Genomic DNA, 19,363 nt, shown 5'->3' on the forward strand with positions numbered 1-19,363 from the left:
GGTGTGTGGACTGAGAGGGGATCTGTGATGGGAGACTTTCGCTTTCATAAAATCTCCATCCTCTCAGAGAAAAGGTTTCTATTGACAGTGTTTCCGTGATCTCTAAAATGGTTGCTTTTGCACTGCCAGCTGAAACCTGAATGTCTATTGGACAAATTAATCAGCGGTGCTTTAGTGTAGCCCTGCACCGGTCCAGGGACATTTAACAAACGCTGCCAAACTGGGATCCAGGTTTTTAAACTCGTTCCCCTCGTTCACTGTTTAGTAGTGAAACAAATCAGGAAATAGTGACCACAAGTAAAATGTTCTGACAAAAAATGAAAAAAGAGATCCTGGAGGGGCCCAAGGAGGCAGTCTGCCACAGGCGGCAGTGAGGGGTTGGGAGGTTTGGTGGGTGACAAAAACAGACAAAACACAGGAAAACAAATATCTGAGCTCACAAAACAAGAGGGAGAAAAAGGGTTTTCTGAGAGCTGTCCTAAAATGTTGCTCCCCAAAGAAGTGCAAGGCAACAAAACACTAAAAGGGGCAAAGAAACTTTAGAATCAGAAGTAAAAACAAAGGTAGAGAAAAGTTGAGCAGCCAAACATGTGCTCCAGCAAACGGAGGCTTTTTAAAAGCTAAGCTCAGCTGTATGCAATCCCACCTGATGAGCAGGCCCCGCCCACAAGCCAACTGAGGCACAGGGTCGAAACAAAACAAATAAGCCTAAAGTGCATCTGAGCAAAGGATAATTTTACTGTAACACCTACATCAGATTGTGAGATCCACCATGAAATTCCATACTAAACAATGTAACTATATCATGTAATATCTGGTGTCAGATATTGGTTTGTTGGCTGTGTTTTGAATGAAAGCTTTGAATAATCATTTATTATGGGAAAAAGAATCCGTTAATGTCTGTCATTCAGATGGTCTAGCCACGACTGTGTGTATTGAGCCACTTTGTGCTGTCCCAAAGATTTTCTGCAGTCTTGGTATTGATTCTTTTTTTTTACAGCACGTGCTAAGTTTGCATTTTGCCAATCAATCATGCTGGATACCAGATGCCCTTTGTGCTCATCCCCCCCTCCCAGCCAAGCTCAACTGCAGTGTACTTCAAGGAAGCTATTATCACAAAGCTCCAGGAAATAAATGGAGAGATATTCCCTTGGCGTCAGAGGAACACTCCAGCTGTGCTTCTGCAGGCTTGTAAGCGCTGAGAAAAAGGTGCACGGGCCAAAATGTTGACTGAGAAAGATACAATCAGCTGCACAGTCACCTCCTGACCCCTTTTGCCTGGTGTTCAGGGTGTGCAAGCCTCTCTGGGGAGGTGGTGCAAACTAACGGTGAGATCTGTATTTATAGCCGTCTTGTTCTGACACAAAACACCAAGCGCGCTCGATGATTCCCATAACATCGCCTGGCTGTGTTTGTCACACTGAAGGGTGGTACTTCATTCCATACATTCTTAAGAGATCAGAGGGGTGTTGGAGCCACATGGAGCCCCGAGGACCCATAAAATGGCTTGTTTGGTTTGCCCTGCGCAGACCAAACCTCATGAAAGCGAACTCTTGTAGCTGCTCTCCACGATGCCGCACAACATGACGAGCCTTTCGACAGTGGCTTCATCTTACAGCCCAAATGTTCTGCAGCGATTATGTCAATGGACAGAAATTTGCCCTGAGTGCTGACACTGTCGACAATGGACTCACTGTAAAGGAGAGGGCTAAGACACTCAGATTGGCTACTCTTTTGCCCGCTTCCCACCACTGAAAGAAGCCAGTCTTCCTCTCTGAAAATGTGAACTATGTTTTAAATCTGCTTGGTGGTCATGTGACTCCTCCACTCCACTTTCATAGCAAACAAACGTATTCTCATGTGTCTTGACACCTGTTACCAGCGGCTATTTTGGTATTTTGGATGTATATTATATGATATCTATGTTGGGCTATAAATATTGCTCTTCACTCTTCGGAGTGACCTATTTAACTCATGCATGTTGAGTAATGTTGACAAGAAAAGTTAACTGGGGCAGCTTTCAAATGAAAATTACATCCACATCATATACATTGAGTTTCCTGTTGCCATTTTTGAGAAATTGGGTTTGATTGTTCATAAAAGGAAAAATAACCTAATTTCTGTAATCTCTCCATGGTTTTCCACAATTTTTAGATGAATAATTAGTTACATTACAATTGGTTGAAGCTGGTAATCCCTATAAAATAAAAAAAATAAAAAATGACCATTTCACGTCACAGCATAAGCTGTGGAAAGAAAAATATTGTTGGAAGGATTTAGCTTCATCGGATTTAGCTTCATAGCTTTTTCTCTCCTAGTGCTACAAATAAGGCTTAGAAATCACGGACTTTGTAACCCAACTAGTTCACTGAGCGGCGTAATTAGAGAGCATTAGAGAACTGAAAAAAATTATTGAAACATGCAGAGAAGTTTCGCTCCCAAAATAGAAAGGCTTAGAGTTCAATCGGAGTGCTGAGCCCATTTAAAATGTGGAATAATGAACTTATGAATAAGAAAGAAGTTTTATTTGAGGACAATATATTATTTGGGGACATCTGAGCTTCATAAAAGAGATCAGACTGCAGTATGGCCTTGTTTTCTGCCTACCACAGCCCTCACTGTGGCGGCTGATGTGTCATAATTGGTAAACGTTACTGCAGCAGCACTGCCCTCTGCAGTATAGGTTAAGAAGATACAGAAACTCACTCCACTGACCTGACTGCAAAACATGAGTCCTACATCTTGAAAGGCGTAGAAATTCATGTCTGGAGGGTGGATTAATTTGTCATTGTGCATACAGATTAGTGCAAAATAATTTGTGCAAATACATTTTTCAGTTAATCATCATAATGAAGGTGTACATCTTAACCAGAATAACCAATCAATTAAGTTAAGATTACCCAATCTATACATTACAAACATCAGTAATTAGTCATCATTGCTTCTAGTCATTATTCGATGTGATGTTTTGTCTCACAAAAGGAAGGAGGGATGAGATTAAGCCTGTGGATTTAAGAGAGACAGAGGCTGTATGATGCAGTTCTCATGTAAAACTATGTGTAAGAAGTGCAAAAGTGTAGTGTAATGATAATGATGATAATGATGATGATGATGATGATGATGAGTAACTGAGCCAAAAGACACAGGGAGAACCCAAAAATACCTGAGGTCAACAAAACATACAGGTTAACATAAACACGAATGCACAGCACTGACATTACCAAAATGACCGGGGAGACTGAAAATGGCATTTTGAAATGATTTATTTGAAAATGATGAAAAACATCTTACAAATATTTGCTTCAGTGAAACCAAACTAAACCTGATTGTAGATAAATATTAAAGTCATGAGCTTCACATAAAACAGCGCTGGTCATGGGAAAATCACGTTTTAGAATTTTTATAATGTCAGAAAACTTTTTTTTTTTTTTTTTCTTGGGCATGCAGTCCATTTATGAATTGATGTCTTATTTTGCCTACCATATACTACCTGTGCTACAGCTTGTATTTTGATGAGTTGCCAACACCCTCAACACTGGCACACAGCCACAGCAATCCAGGGAAGAGCAGCAAAGACACAGTGTGGCAACATGAAGGGGCAGCCAGCCGCTTGTTTGATCAAAAAATATGTTTATTCCTAACAGAAACTGGCACTAGCCCATAGCTGATGCTTTTTGAGGCAGTGTGGCTCAGGAGGTAGAGTGGTTGTCCGGTAATCAGAGGGTTCCTGGTTTGATCCCCAGATCCTCCAGAGATCATGTTGAAGTGTCCTAGAGCAAGACCTCTGAACTTGAACCTCTAACCCAGCCCCTCCATGGCAGATGACTGGACACCCCTGCTCTAACCACTCCTGATGGGCAGCTTCTTGCATGGTAGCCTCTGCCATCGGTGTGTGAATGTGAGGCAAACACTGTAAAGCGCTATAGAAATGGAGTGAAAACAGCTGATTTCATTATGTATATAATGGCTGATACAGTCTTTAATATGTGTTTTTTTTTTTTTTTAAACAGGGTTGAAGGCAGGTCCAAAAAAGCCAAAAGCAGTATACTGTGTAATTATATAATACTGCAAATAAATAGATGCTGTATGGCCCAGAATCTTGACAATGAAGAAAGAAAGAAGGAAGGAAAGAAAGACAAGAAAATCACATTCCTGTTTGACAATCAAAATCAATCAATCAGTCAATCGATGATGCTACCCACAGAAAGGAGCTGATGCCGTCAGTGTCCCACAGTCCCTGGACTTTTTTTATAAGACAAAGCCATGACATAAGGAGTGAAGTCTTAAATAGTATCATTTCTATTGGATCATGTCTGATCATCGTTTTCCGGTTCTGTATTGGCCAGGTGTCCAAACCAAAGGCTACAGATGCATTAAACAGCACAACCATTTCCAAATAGCTGATTCCGATTTCAGGCACTTTTTTCAAATGGTGGATATCTCATTTGGATAAAATAAACCAAAATATACAAGAAGAACCACAGAGATGAAGCTGTAACTGCTATGTGGGCTGATCTTAATTAGACTCGGGAAACTCCGTGATCAAATCTCGCCTCAAATTGAGTGAGGCCGTTTAGATTTCCCTGTTGGGATCGGCTTTATTAGACAGATCGGGTCCCTGGGGTAATTTGGGCTCTTAACTAAAAACTGCCTGAATAAGGAATTTTCTCAAGGGGAGCATTGTTATTTTGGGGCATTGTGGAGTGAGGAGTGTACAGGGTGCGCTCATCTCTGTGAGTTCAAGCCAAGATCATGTATGTTGCATTTCACACCCACTCTCTCTCACTCTCTCATGCACACATTTCCAGTCTCTCTGTACTCTCCACTGTATCAGAACAGTCTAAAATCCTTGAAGAATACCATTCCTCAATTTCCCTCGAAGTCTGACAGTGACGTGGGCCTGCACACACACTTTGATGCAGCCATTCAACTTGTTTTTGCCCTCTGTCCTGTCCTTCAGCCTTATGCAGGAGGGGTGATGTTGATTGGCACCCAGCCCCCCCCTGTCCGCGCCTCCCCCCTTTCAGCTGTACCGCAGTGCAGCTCGCCCCGCAAGGTCACAGCAGCTTCAGCCCCTCAAAGTCACCAAGATGTGCTCTTGGATAAAGCAGTGACCAACACAAGACTGCCTGACAAACATTGTCTATTCCCCGGACGCATCTCGTCTTGCACAATTAATTTGCAAATCATTGCCGGGATTTTTCAATATGATTTGCATGCTTCCAGATTAGGTAAAAATGTGGGTATGTCCTGCAGTACTCAAATGTATTCAAGTGTAAAGGCCCATAATTATCTTTGATTATGATAAACTGTACTTTACATAGAGTGTTATTTTCTGGTGAATGACAACTTTTGCTCACTGATGAATTCTTCAAAAGAAATGAAAAGGAGAGTACTTTGAGGAAAACGGCATGTATTAATGGGGCGAACATACTAGACTGCAAAATTTGTCACTATATAATGACTTGGCGATGACCTTTTTCAAACATGCTTTTTTGCAGAGTACTCATTTTTAAAATAAAAGTGATTTAATTGGGAAAGCAAATTAGTAAAAGATTGAAAACTGATTACCAGTTCCCCAAAAAGGCTAAATGCGCCAATATTAATTGATTTACAAAGCATTACATAGAAATTATGAACAACAAAGATACTTTAAAGAGGGTTTACTTTCATCTGGAACCCATTCAAGTCAGAAGGCAAAGAGCAGAATTCAACTTACTGTGCATTACAGTAGGAAGTCATTCTAATGTTTATTCTATATACATTTCTATATACTAGTACATCAGTTTGACAAATTGTTTTTCCTTCTTTGATTTTCATCCTTTGCAAGTGCTTTGCTCTTCTGACACTTTCCCTCTGGTTTTCTGTATAATTACATGTGAACAACATCTTAAATGCTTGAGAATACACAGCAGGAGTGTAAACCTGTTGAGCTGCCGCTATTGTGTTTCAGTTTCAGCTTACGCATACTAACAAAACAAAACAAAAAAAACACTACACAAATAACAAAAAGAACATCCTGATACCTTCAATTTTAGTTTCCTCATTGTCTTCAGATAGTTGTTGATCATAGGGAAAGACTCTACATTTGTACATCAGTTTTCCTGCAGGAAAGGCTGGTAGGATTCACTGGTAGGATTCACTGGTTTCAATGAGGAATGCTAACAAAGCTAAAAAAAAAAAAAAAAAAATGTAAATACTTTACACATCTGTGGGTCTTCTTTAAGACAACACATTTTTCCACACAACATATTAATGGCAACACATTTTAACACAACATAGAAAAACAACTAAACATGACAGCATAACTTTATGAAACTAACAATCAGAAATCATATGCTTATTTACAGTAAACAGTGCATTTAGTAAATTGAGACCAAAATTGTCAACAAGGTCTACAAGAGCTGCATCTTCAGTTTGTTGTCAGGGGGTCTTATGCTCAGTCTCGCAACGAGTTCACAGCCTTTGTTGTCCTCGCATTGATGAAATCGGATTTCCTATAGCCGCCCTGTTGAGACACAAAAGACAACTGAATTTATACCGTTCTGCACAGGGTCCTGAAATTGATCTGGACACAATGAAGAAATTTACTGTATTTTTTTCCTCATCAAAATATATGAACACCCACACAACTAGGGCCCAAAGCTGATTCTGGCTCCAAAATCAGGTAAATGGATAATACCAGTGTCATTTAGAGATACAGCCAATTTATTTCTGTCTGACTTTAATTTACATCTCCTCAAATCATTTTTCATTGCATAACAAATTTGCTGTACCAAACCTGGCTTTAAATTAACTAAAATCCCAGATAACAAAGATGCCCCAGAGGGCATGTTTCTGAGGAATGACTCCCTGGTGGAGAGTTCATTTTCACTTAGCCACAACGAGCAGCTTGCATAGGTCATTCTGTCCAGTGGTGGGCTTATTCAAGCTACACCACATAGGCCCAGTGAATTGAAATGCACCACTCTTGTCACAGATTATCAAGGATTACAGTAGTTCACACTGTGCAAGAATGAATGACGGAAAAACTAATACTTCTGAAAACTAGAAAATGAGCTGCAACCTTGACTATTGGCCAAAACGTGAAAAATAAAACAAACAAACAAACAAAAAAAAAGAAACAAAAACAATCTCATGGCAGTGTAACATGCATATGACCCACCTTCTTGTAGGCCCCGTGGAGCTCACTGTGGTTCCACATGCTGTGCAGCAGGATGCATGCTGCCTGACCCGCCCGCGTTGGTCCATAACTAAGAAATAAAGGATAAAATTATTATTTTTTGTCTTTCCTGTATGAATGGACTTCAGTCATCTTGAGCTATCTCACTGGGCAGAAGACTGCTTGTTCATTACTGGAAGTCCACTCACACTCTGCCTCTTGGAGAGTGATCTGCTAGCCAAAAAAAGAGAAAAAAAACAAAAGAAAACAAAGCTGCCTGGTGCTATGTTCAGCTTATGATCAATAATGTGTTGAGCAGTAACGAACCCGGTATCCTTGGTGCTGATGTTGATGATCTTGGGGAGCGCTCCATGGTTGAGTATGGCTTTAACGTGCTGTGTCTCGTTCTGGCTGAGGTTGATGAGGATGTGGCACAGGGAAGCCGTCACCTCCGTGGGCACGTCTGAGCCCGTGTCGTTGTTGGGCAGCATGCCCACCAGCTCTGGCAACACCTGTTTGACTTCAGGATGATGAGCAAAAGCACAATGTAATCAAATCTGCTGTGACCATGCAGCGTTCCAAGATGCTCAAATTAAATAGTGAACTGCAAAGCTGATTTCTGGCTGACACACGGTGATGCTAATTCATTATTTTGTTTTAGGTTACATAATTACACAGTTTCCTTTCTTTTCTTACTCTAATCTGTTTGCCAGTTGGTAGGTTGCAGCTATTTGTGCCCACTCGTTTCACAGAGCATTACTAAATATTTTACTTATCAGAGCTACTAATAGAGACAAATATTCCTAACAAAGAAAAAAGTGTCTTGTGGAGAAAAATTTTGGGCTAATATTCAAAATGTCAAAGAAGTGGAGCAATTACCAATGTCGGCGTGCAGTTCCCTGTAGCGTGAGAGGTTTTTCACTAGAGACACAGCTGTCCTCTTCACATCGCTCTCTCCCTCCTGTAACATCTTCCTGACCTGCTGGAGGCCATTTTCACGTTGAACAATGGTGTGGGCGATGGCTTCAGTCACCTGCCAGACCACAGTCAGTATGAAACATTTGTACAGTACAGTGTGTGCAGCTGACTGCTACTCTTGCACAATGATTTACAGTGCAAAACCGAAACACATTATTGCACTTTTAAAGGGCAGAAGGTAATTTAACACCAAAATCATGAAATTTTGACTGATATCTCAAGATATGTAAGATATATATGTTATTTTACTCTATCATGACCTTTATATACATTATATACATTTTGTTATATAAATTGTGCTATATAAGTGTTACATGATAAAAGTTATACAACAATAAAAGCTTAACAACAAGCCTACTTTGATCCATAACTACAACTTACAAAACCCAACTGAGAGTTTAGCTGATATATAATCAGTATCCAGAACTGAAACCTCTGCAACACCCCGATGAAGGTACAAACACACACGTGCTGTTTTATCTCTCTGATTGAAGACCTTTTAACGTATGAACCCATGAGTGTGTGAGCCTTACGTTTTCAGACCAATAATTTTTTTTTGTTGTTGTTCTTTATACAAGTCTATGACTCTTAGCTTCTATGGACACCAGCGGTGATTGTATTACCATCCCATTTCCAGCTGTGATGTTCTGCAGGGCTCCTATGGCAGCCTCCTGCGTGAAGTGACGCAGGCTGCGGGCCATCAGTGACAGGTACATCCGAACAGTGATGGCACTCCACAGCCACTCTATTCCATGAGGGTTTGCCTTCTCCTCCAGCAGGGGGCACTGCCGCTGCAGATCCTAGGAACAACAGGTTACAGGCAGAAGGAGAGTTTAGTTCAGACGGTTTGCACTGTCACCAAAAGGCAACTGGTATGCAGAGGATTAACACTGAAGACAAGACTAACTATAGCTTGTTTGTGTGTGTGTATGCATGCAATTTAAGCTACATTTTAATCTGTGAGTAAGAGTCAATAAGCATGCTTGCTCTTTTTCAGCAACACTCTGACACAGATAAATAAATTACTGAATTATTCATGGCTGTTAACTTTTACTTTTTGGCCACTGCACTAATAAAAGTGTATGTGTGTGTACAGAGAGGATGAGCAGACTGATACTCACAAGCTACTCTTTTAGTATTGATTCCTTTTAAAAAATATATATATATTGATAATAAAATTATATTAATACTAAATGTGGGTGGCAGTATCACTTCCAAATGTTTTCAATACTTTTGTGTAATGTTTGAGCCAATAAACAGCCCTGGCACATTTAGCTGGCCTGAGTCTCATGACTGTGGAAACCTAGGTGACACACAGTTGTGCACCCAGTTCACACACTTCTGCATCAAAGACAGTGGAAAGGAATTGTCATGCGGTGTGGTGCTGCTTTTATTAGCATATAAAAATGCAGCAAAATGCACTATTTGTGACGAGAAAGTGCCACACTGCAGCAACATGAGAAACCTCTTCAAACGTTTCACAAAGCAACACACCCTGAAAGTTACGAGGAGGCTGAACAAAAACAAGAAGATGCCCACACGCCCAAGCCTCCTGCACCACCCTCTGTTCGACCAAAGACACTGCAGGTGAGTTTTCAGAGAGGCAAAGCTAATCCAGGTAGCACCAATATCACTTGTTAATTCTCCAAAGGAAGTGGTGTAGGTTATGCTTTGTTTGTCTGTCAGCAAGATAACGCAAGATGTTCTGCCAAGTAATAAATTTGTTATTAATGTCCAGTATGTGTCATATGATTTGCCTTCAAGTGTAATGATCTTTTTTTTCTGAAAATGGTCATTATTTTGATAAATCAGATACTCTTTTAAGACATGATCAGCATCGGTATCTGCATTGTTAAAAATGTGACAAAAAGTATCAGTATCATATTGAATTAATAAAAAGTTTGGTATTGCCCATCCTTAGTGTACAGGTGCCTGGGAGGAGCAGATCGTTATTTTTTTTTTCACTTTGGGCTTTAAAAATCTGAAACAATCTAAGCAAAATCAGTCCCATGAATTTCAAAACACACCATATGATGCAATTTCCTAGCTGCATATTAAAGGCACCTATGTACATAATGCAAGGTATGCATGCACAGTTGTGCTTGGGGCACTATTTCAAGGTAAGGTGTCTTATTTCATTGCAGCCTGCCTTGCACCTTGGTTCAAATGTGCACAACGCTGAAAACTTTGAACAGCTTGCACAAAATGTGTCATTAAGCCTTTATCATTTCTTAAATCACCCTTTGAAAAATAACAGAAACAAAAAATAACAAAAAAGACTGGTCTTTTAGCAATGAAGTGTGCAGCAAACCTGTCAATTTCACCAGATATTATCAAAAATTTGTTCCACATAAGGACAACGTTTGCACTGTCAGGTTGGATTACTGTGTGAAGGGATTACCTCTGTGATCTTGGCGCTGCGATAACCAAAACAGCCTGGACTTTTGGCCTTGGGGGCCGAATTCTGCCGAGATTCATGGATTTCTTTGGCGTACTTCTGGGGAAGTTCTGCCTCGATCTGATAGGAGAGGTTGTGCAGGATACACACGCAGTTCTCTGTGGACTACAGAGGAGATGGACAGACAGTTACACAATATGTGACCTACTAACACACACAGCCAAATCACTCTGAGATTTAAATGGATATATGCAAGTGGACAGGCATAGTGCACTGTCTGTTTGATCTGTTAGTTGCTATGATGTCAAGACTAGTGATTAAAATTATGTGAATTCTGATTTTGAGGAGAAAAGGTACATCTATAAATTTCTGGGAATAATCATTACAGAAGTTCAGTTTAGAAAAATGCTAAAGAAAGATTTGACAGCGTTGGAGATAAAGGAATTCAAGCCAACCAGTGGTGCACTCAGTACATGAGAGAATAAACTTTCTCTCGAGGAGCTTATCGCCTCACCTTATCATCTGGCTTATAATCAGCTATGGTGCCACGGATGTAGTACACCAGAGAGTCAATGAGATTCTCACACTCCCTCATTGCTTTCCTGCCATCTGGACCAGCTGAGCTTACATTTCTGGGAGAAAAAAAACAGAAAAGTATTTGGTCACACTTAAGTTGAAGTGCATTTGTGAATCTTTAATCAGGATGAGCAGGAATTCTGCAAAGAAACTGCTACAACAGACAAACTGGAGGTGCAATTACTTACTGGGTGGACAGTAAAAGTTTCCCAGCTCATAACAAATTACATAAAACATGAACCATCCATCAATATTGTACAATTTAATGGATGCACCATTTTGCATTTCAGTGGCAGTTTTGGCAATTGATATCTTGACAAACAACCGACTCTTTCTGAAGGATAAATATAGGAAATTACTTTCATTCATGTATAATGTTCTTTGTGTCCTGATGGACAACAAATTTTAAAGGAACTCATTGTTTTATTCAGCTGCAGGAGGGAGGAATGCCGTCTGAAAAGGTTTAGAACATGATAAGGAGAACCTGATAACACGGGCCAACGAGGAGCGAGTGATTTCAGTTCAGTGAACCGGAGAGAAGAGAGGCCTCGATGAATAATTCAGTTGGTCACCGTTTTCATTTGGCCATGGTTACTAGGGGAGCAGCATTTCTGATATCCCCTGCTTTGTAAACAGTGAGTGCTTATCTGTCTGAGCAAGCAAATGGTCAACTAGAAGCCAACAACTTGATACACAATCTTCGACCACAATGGACAAATTGTGGCTCCCCTGGCTCCATGATAACAGAAAAATGATGTAACAAAAGTAGCGTGGTGATTACTTCTGAATCATACTGAGTGTGCTTCAGTGAGGCAGCGGTATCAGTTTGCTTTTGGGTTTTAGTTGATGGTGTGTGTTCACTGGCCCACTAAAGAGGGCGGACTCTCAATCTTACAGTGTAATTATCTGTTTGGTTGATGATAATCTTACCACGACATGGTAATTTGCTGCACATAAATCTGCAGCAAATTACCGGCAGTGCTGGTCCTACATTTTTATAGATAAGGTCTTGTTGATTCACTTGTTTTGTTCCTCCTCCAGTTTTACATTTACTTGCAATGTTGTAAAGAAAAGTGCTGCACAAATTTAACTTTAGTTATTAAGACCTCCTCCTTTTTCAGCATTGCATCCTAATGTGCTATTCAGGCCCATGTTCAGACGTGTATTACTAACGAAATTGTGTATTCATGCTTGACAATCATAAATTAATGTTGTGTCTGTCATTAAAAACATGTAGCCACCTAAACTCATGCAATAATAAGTGGTATCCATTGTAACTGTTGCTGTGCAGAGAACAGAAAAACAACACTTTGTACTTGCTACATTTTGTTTTGTCTCTATCGTGGGCGAAAACGCTGAGTCAAGTTTAAGGGACTTAGGTTCACACTAATACTTGTGCATGAGAGATAAGAACTGAATCAGCTTCTTCTAGTTAATTATACATGCCACTTTGCATTTTATGACCTAATAAAGAAAATGTAAGACTTTGTTTGTTGTTCAGCAACAGCCTTACCCACTCAGAGTGTAACCAAGCTAAATGATACGCAACAAGAAAATACAAAGGAGGCAAATGCAACAGTTTTCATGCTGTATTGTTGTTCCATATTGCAATATTAAAAAGCTGAATAAAAGTCTTCTGCTCTTCATTAAAGACAGGTCTCATCTGGAAAATCATGACCAGAGGCACAGTGCTTCCATTACAGTCCCATCACACATGTCTCCTTATAAAGTTGAATTTAGATTGGAATACACTAAAAATCATCGTAAATTGTGAGATTGCCAACACTGTATGTAACTAGTAGCCATGAATGCAAAGATCAAACTTGCAGCGTCCACACAACTGATGTTACTTTGCCTGTGGAAGGTTCATTCATGTTAGAGTACTTTGCATTATTTGGCTGCTTTATCATGTCAATGCCTTGCTCAATAGCAGCACTGCCCACATTTTATTGATTCTAGTTCGGTGGAAATCGCTCATCAGCCCTAAAACAGGATTCTGACAAGGACTCATGAAAATCAGCATGATAGTGAGAGATTACGCCGTCATAATTTATTTGGGCTGGACTGTAACTCTTGTCATAGTATTACACCAGCAATAACTTTATACAGTAATAGCACACTTGTATAATTTATCAGCACTGGTTAATTGCCTTCTGTTAACCTTTATAATATCATAAAATTACTTCCTTGTGATGCAAACTACACCACCCAACACAGTGGGTGATTAAACACCAAACTGTAGAACTATTCATAGAGCAACACAACTTTTTCACTGGTGGTAAGTGAAAACTTTCACAACAGCCAATAAGTGTACAATACAGTGAACAAGAAACTTAGACTGTGATTTTGGGGTCAGTGGCAACAGAATCGCTAAAATATGATCCATTTTTCTTCAATACCGAGTCAGTTATTTGATGTCTAACATATTACAAGGCTCCTGTTGTTAGACTTTTATATTCTCAGATATAACACCTTATTTTCACCTGGTATCAATCAAATATCTGATACCAGTGGTGGCATCTGTTTACCCCCTTCCATCATCTACAATGAAGGAGCTCAAGGAGTATCCAGTTTCAGAGCTAACAAAGCAGCCTACCGCAGACAGCCCGTGGCGTTGTGGAAAACCTCCGAGTCAGCTAGGAGCTCATCTTTAGGGTTCTCACCCTCAGATAAACCAGAGCTGGGCACCAGGACTGTCTTGGTGAGGACGGGTAAGGCCTCCCTGGAGAGGTGCTCCTTCAAAAGGTCATGAGAGGAGAGGTTCCAGAGCAGACCTAGGAAACAGGTTACTAAGTTATTCTCCAAAATGAAAATGAGGGGCTTACTGCAAACAATACAACATGCAACATAACACACTCAAATTTAGCTATGATATAGTGTGTGGCTCTATGTCAAAAATCAAAACAATAAAAGTGAAGAAAAGTCTTAAATCCAATATATCACCATGTATAGAAAATAAAGCCAGGGTCAGGTCCAAATAGTGATGAAACTACACATCACAAGCACAGACTGGGGTTCATTGGTGTATCTCCTCATCAAACTCCACAGCTCAGAACTGACCTGTAAGCTGCCGTCTGGTCTCCACATCACGGCTGCTCTTCAGCACATCGAGGATGGTGCCCACGCCTCCATTCTCCTTCACCTCCATCTTGTTTTCGTTGTTTTGGAAGACGATGTTGCGCAGAGCCCCCGCGGCGGCACGCTGCACCTCCTCGTTGTCATTCTGGAGGAGGGGCAGGAGCTTCACAATCCCATGGAGATAGAATACCTGAGGATAAGAATTGATTATTGTTTAACAGATTTATAGATAGACACACTGTGACACCGAATAAACCGCATGAGTCGTGACAGCAACAAAAAATGTCATGTAACCTCACAATCAAGGTCCATATGTATAGCATCAGAGATAGTAGGGCATACCATTTTTTTAGCATCAGCACTGTTAAAACATTGATTCTGTATGAGGCTGGCTGCACAGATCAGTGTGTCCTCGTTGTCCTGAGTCAGCAGATTCACAGCTCTCTCCAATGTCAGCTCTGGAGCCTTGCTCTCCAACTTTCTGTGCAATGGGAGACAGCAAAGGTTAAAGAAATACATAACCCACAAAAAGACATTAAAGAATATAAGTGTTCTCTTTTTAAAAGAAGTTTCAATCCCCTCCACAGCACCTGTCTCTGTAGCACTGTGTTTTATTCTTTCTTTTTAACAATATACTCATTGACATTCACTGAGTGATATACTCAACCAATGAATTTAATCCCCTAAACCATGTACCATGACTTCTCTCACTCCTACACACACACATGCTCACATAGAGGCATAGACTTAAACACACATGGAGGAGAGAAAAGAAGAAAATCTTACGATGCTGTGAGGTTCTTGGACTGTATCTGCTGAATAGGGAGGTCTGGCTCCAACCTCTTTGCCATGTCCACCTCCATGCTGACCACTGAGGGTGGGTATGAATTCAGTCTGCGTAGTCCCTGGCTCCTGACCTGAGCTAGCCAGGCCACCCCGTCCCCACGCTGGCTAGCACCAAGGGTTCCATAGCCACCTTGTCTCCGCACACTACTTCTCTCCTTTGGGATATCAGTTTTGAGGTGACTCTGGGAAAAGTGGTTGCGTTTACTGTGCTGCAATGTGGCATCTGCCAACAGGGGCTGTGGCCCTGCTGTCTGTTTGATGGACGTGCGGCCATAGCTCCTGTGAGCAGACGTGGATGCGTGCATCTGTGTACCACGGGGCACCTCGGAGAAGGCGTAACGGCGAAATGAATCGGACCCGAGTGAGTGGTTCAGCGGAGGGCCTGTTGCTGGTGGCTGACTGGGACCCGGGGGAGGGCATGTCCCAAAACGGACCGTCCAGTGAGCCATGTGGCTGCGAGGCGACAATGGGCTTGTTGCAGGAGACACTTCCACCCTCCTGGATGGTCTCCGCACATGGCCGTTTGACAAAGAGTGATCACTGTAGCCCATTCCATTTACCTGCATTTGAAAACAAGAGCACTTAAAAAATAATCTCAGCTATACCTTGTGTCTGGTTTATTCTAGATGTGCATTAACTGCATCAGCTAAATGTCTAAAATGTACATGAAAGTCATACTGATCCCCAGTGAGGACATTCTCTTCTTGCTTTCAACTCCTACGCGGTCAGGGCACCAGTTCACTGACAGAGCAGCACCCTGCTTAACAGCACCTCAGCAGGCACGATGCTTCCCACCATGGTGGCTTGAACCCAGGGTTCCCTACTCGCTACATGACCCTGCTGTCCAAATGTAAATGTACTGGTTGTACCTTGAGCATCACATCAATTCTATATTACAAAACTGGACCACAACTCCCTCTGTGTTGATTGCAATGGTTATAACACCTAAAGTTTAATTTTTCCGAGTGCTTGTTAAGACAAACTGTACAATAGATTACAGAAATATGAATGCACAAATTGACAAGTTCTAATAATATATTGTTCCTCAAAATGGGTACTGGTGTCAATAAATCATAAGATTTAAATGTTTTGAACATTGTCTAGTCCTAAAAAGCAACTTTGTATAACAGAATATGAAACCATGAGATCAGTGATGATCAATTCACTCACTGTAGTTTCCATTCACAAAGTAGCCATTAAAAACTAAATAATTTCCCTATAATCATCAACAGCACTGCGTTTGGGTGAACCTGCGGCAAACATTAAAACATCAGAAAGTACTTATGCTGTAACCATACAAGAGAAACAATACCATTCATCTGATAAGCAATCACATTTCAGTTTTAATGGTGGGACCATAAAGCAGCAGAGGGCCTGGAACTTCCCCATTTGACTATAGTCAAAATAACACGGCCCAAAAAGTCAAAGTGCAAACTAATATGCATCCATCCAAAGGCTCCATGTTGTTCCCTCTAATGCCCACACAGTATTGAGTGAGGGTCCAGTTAAATCAACAGCGTAAAACATATAAAGTACTTACCTTCATATTTGGTGAGGGTCCATCTCTAACATCAGAATGCCAGGGTGTGTTCTTCTGTAAATGGATACTACCTAAAACAGGATGAAGAGACTTTGTTAGAGAGTAGTGTTTCACAGTGTAATTACCTAGCAGCATGGCACCAACAATATCTGGGTCAGCAGTGTGATTCCCTCTGGGGATGTAGCTACACCATGCACCCCTGCTACTGCAAGACTCTTTGGATGAAAGTGTGATATTTGATAAAAACAAAAATCACATGTTATCTTGTGTTTAGTTAACAGCGAGAATGCAGAAGAGGTAGGAACGTAAGGATGGCAATGATGGCTACCGAACCAAAGTCTACTACACAAAAGCACAGATCAAATAGTGAGATTTTGTAAGATAATTTAACAGGCATACACAGGTATGTATGTGTGGCATATATCCCAAAAGCCGTGCTGAAACCCTTTCAGTGCTTTTGGACAGCATCCTCCCAGTGTATACTATTACAAGATGCCAGATAACAAATGAATAACCAAAGCACTATAGAATAAAGCTTGGCCAATATCAAACAATACACACATGCAAAGTTTTATCAGGCTAAGCAGGATAATTTAAAATCTGTTGGAATGCACTAATCTGTTTTCATAGTCCTTGTTAGGCATTTTTCACTAATAGGCCTAAAGCATGACGTCTCAAGGTTTTTCAGATCCAATTCAGTTGAGGAATTTAATCTCTCACCCTCAGTACTCATTAAAACATTACTATGCCGGGCATGTAGAAAACCAGCACAAGCAGGACTGCAGTCTTTTTGCAGCCTTGACCGATAGTTAAGAGAATTGGTATACTTTCTAAATTGTAGTCTGACAATATATAACCAGAGAATTTCACCAAGTTAATCCTCTTTATCATGTGACAAAGTTTTTCCAGCTTTTAGGCTGAGCCTGACATTATGAGTATATGAATGATATTATTGTGAAGTATTAGCAAAGCAAGCCTATGTAAATTACAAGAGGATGGAAGGAAAAATGTAACATTTTTCCGAAGATATAATTGAGTTTGTTTATATTAGTAGCACATCACTGCACTTCATAGTTTACCTACTTTTTTATTTACCACTACATCACAGTCTGTAGCTAATTAAGGGGTTACTATCCTGTGGAAAGCAGGCCACAGATTGACATCAAACTGCTGATAATATTAACCAGGTTGTGCTGGCTGTCACTGTCATCTGCCTAAAGGCAAGTGGAAGTGACAGCCAGAAACCTGCTGGCCAGAAACCTGTTGGACAAGGGAGACACGGAGACTGCATTCTCGCCCAAAAAAATGCTTGTATTTAATCTTCATCACTGACAGCAGACCTCCAGGTGACACAACTACACCACTGGGATATACTAAAACCACTATGGGATATATTAGGCTTACTCATCACGCCTAGGCTACTCCCAAACTAGGGTCTCCAGCACAAAATGCATCAATTATTTATTTTCAGTATGGAAAAACAGAATCACTGACGCAGGGAATATTTACTTCCACCTCCTCATTTACAGCATTATAACATAAAGGTGAACTTTATTCTGAAGTATAAAGTTGTCCTCTCACATGACCTGTTTTGTATGTTTTTCTGAATGGCTGGACAGTACTACACACCTTAAAAAAATGTGAAAAGCCTCTTCCTCCTATACGGAATAGATAAATAATGACAGAGAGAGAAAGGTAGCCTAAAACAAAAGCTTTACCATTTGACGCTGCCCTCTTCCCCCTTCGTGCGAGTGTGAGCTGGACTTGCTGGTGAACACGCAGGCTCTTCTCGTATGAATTAACTTTGGTCGGGGATATTATATTCTCCTCGGCCGGCATAGCCAGGCTGGTGTCCTCCAGCACAAGCGACTCCTGAGCAGGTAAAACCGATTTAAAAAACACCTCATCCATTTTGAACCCGTCCGCGGCTACTGGAAGTCAGAGGCGCTGGTTTCATTTGGTGCGCATAATTTCTCCCAGGATTGATTTTTCGTGCTGCTTTGTTAACGCCGAGCCGTCCAGGTGAGTATCGGCCCACGTCCTCCTGTCGCTGAGGGCGGGGCTGCGCTGCTGGGCGTCACCTGGAGTGTCATTTTACCACGGCAACTGTGGCTGCTTTACGATACTCTACTCGGATAGTGCCACGAAATAGTTCCACGAATAACGCTCTTATCAACAAACTGTGTAATATTTAAGGTGAAAACATGTTGAAAGCACACCTGTTGTCATGCGAGTGTTCCAGGTGGAAATGACTCACACGCGCCTGCTTTGATTTGACCTTTTATTTTTTATTATCGAGGTTTCTAAGAGGATGTGACCGCAAATTTCCCAAGAAGGCTATAACACTAACAAGAGGTGTCACTATTAAGGCTACTAGTCCCACTGAGATCTAGTGTTTTGTGACAGGGAGTGAACTATGACTCATTACTTTTAATGAGGAACCCAGCGGTGCGTTTTTTTCCACAGTGGGATGATGCACACCGCCTCTGGGCTGCAGCCAGCACAGCTCCCATCACTTTGTGGCTTTACAGCTCGTCAAATATAGATATATGCATTTCTCAGATCTATTTCCACTAATCAGCTAGTCTATAAAGGCAACAATTTTCTCTTTTATAGGCTAGAGACTAAATCTAATGCTCCGAGGCTCTGCTGCAGACCATGAGCAGCACCTGGCTTTGTGGTTCCTACATGAGAACAAAAGCAGTTTCCATAGGCTTTTATGTAGCCTACACCACAGTTGTATTCAGTTTAATTCAGTTTTATTCTATCTAAGCCCTTGTCCATT

At 41.0% G+C, this 19,363-nt stretch overlaps 1 protein-coding gene across 1 annotated transcript; it reads right to left on the bottom strand.

Moving 5' to 3' along the window:
• Window positions 1–5,433: 5,433 nt before the first annotated feature.
• pkp2 (plakophilin 2) lies at window positions 5,434–18,644 on the bottom strand. The gene is made up of 13 exons (XM_030046384.1): window positions 18,297–18,644; window positions 16,579–16,649; window positions 14,979–15,598; window positions 14,535–14,673; window positions 14,175–14,382; window positions 13,711–13,888; window positions 11,053–11,170; window positions 10,542–10,703; window positions 8,764–8,940; window positions 8,042–8,195; window positions 7,490–7,682; window positions 7,166–7,253; window positions 5,434–6,508 (listed from the first exon to the last, which is right to left on the bottom strand). Exons 1-13 carry the CDS (start codon window positions 18,487–18,489, stop codon window positions 6,440–6,442), a joined length of 2,370 nt encoding a protein of 789 aa, XP_029902244.1. The 5' UTR covers window positions 18,490–18,644; the 3' UTR covers window positions 5,434–6,439.
• Between the last annotated feature and the right edge of the window lie 719 nt (window positions 18,645–19,363).

The sequence above is a fragment of the Myripristis murdjan genome, chromosome 23 (assembly GCF_902150065.1).
Source record: "Myripristis murdjan chromosome 23, fMyrMur1.1, whole genome shotgun sequence".
NCBI lineage: Eukaryota > Metazoa > Chordata > Actinopteri > Holocentriformes > Holocentridae > Myripristis > Myripristis murdjan.

Bases quoted from the DNA above. Each gene is read 5' to 3' on its own strand.
- pkp2 (XM_030046384.1), bottom strand. From the start codon at position 18,489: ATGGATGAGGTGTTTTTTAAATCGGTTTTACCTGCTCAGGAGTCGCTT. The intron at 13,889-14,174 runs GTCAGTTCTGAG...CCTGTTTCCTAG, and splicing joins GACCAGACGGCAGCTTACAG to GTCTGCTCTGGAACCTCTCC. The intron at 8,941-10,541 runs GTAATCCCTTCA...TGTTGTTCCTAG, and splicing joins GCAGCGCCAAGATCACAGAG to GATCTGCAGCGGCAGTGCCC.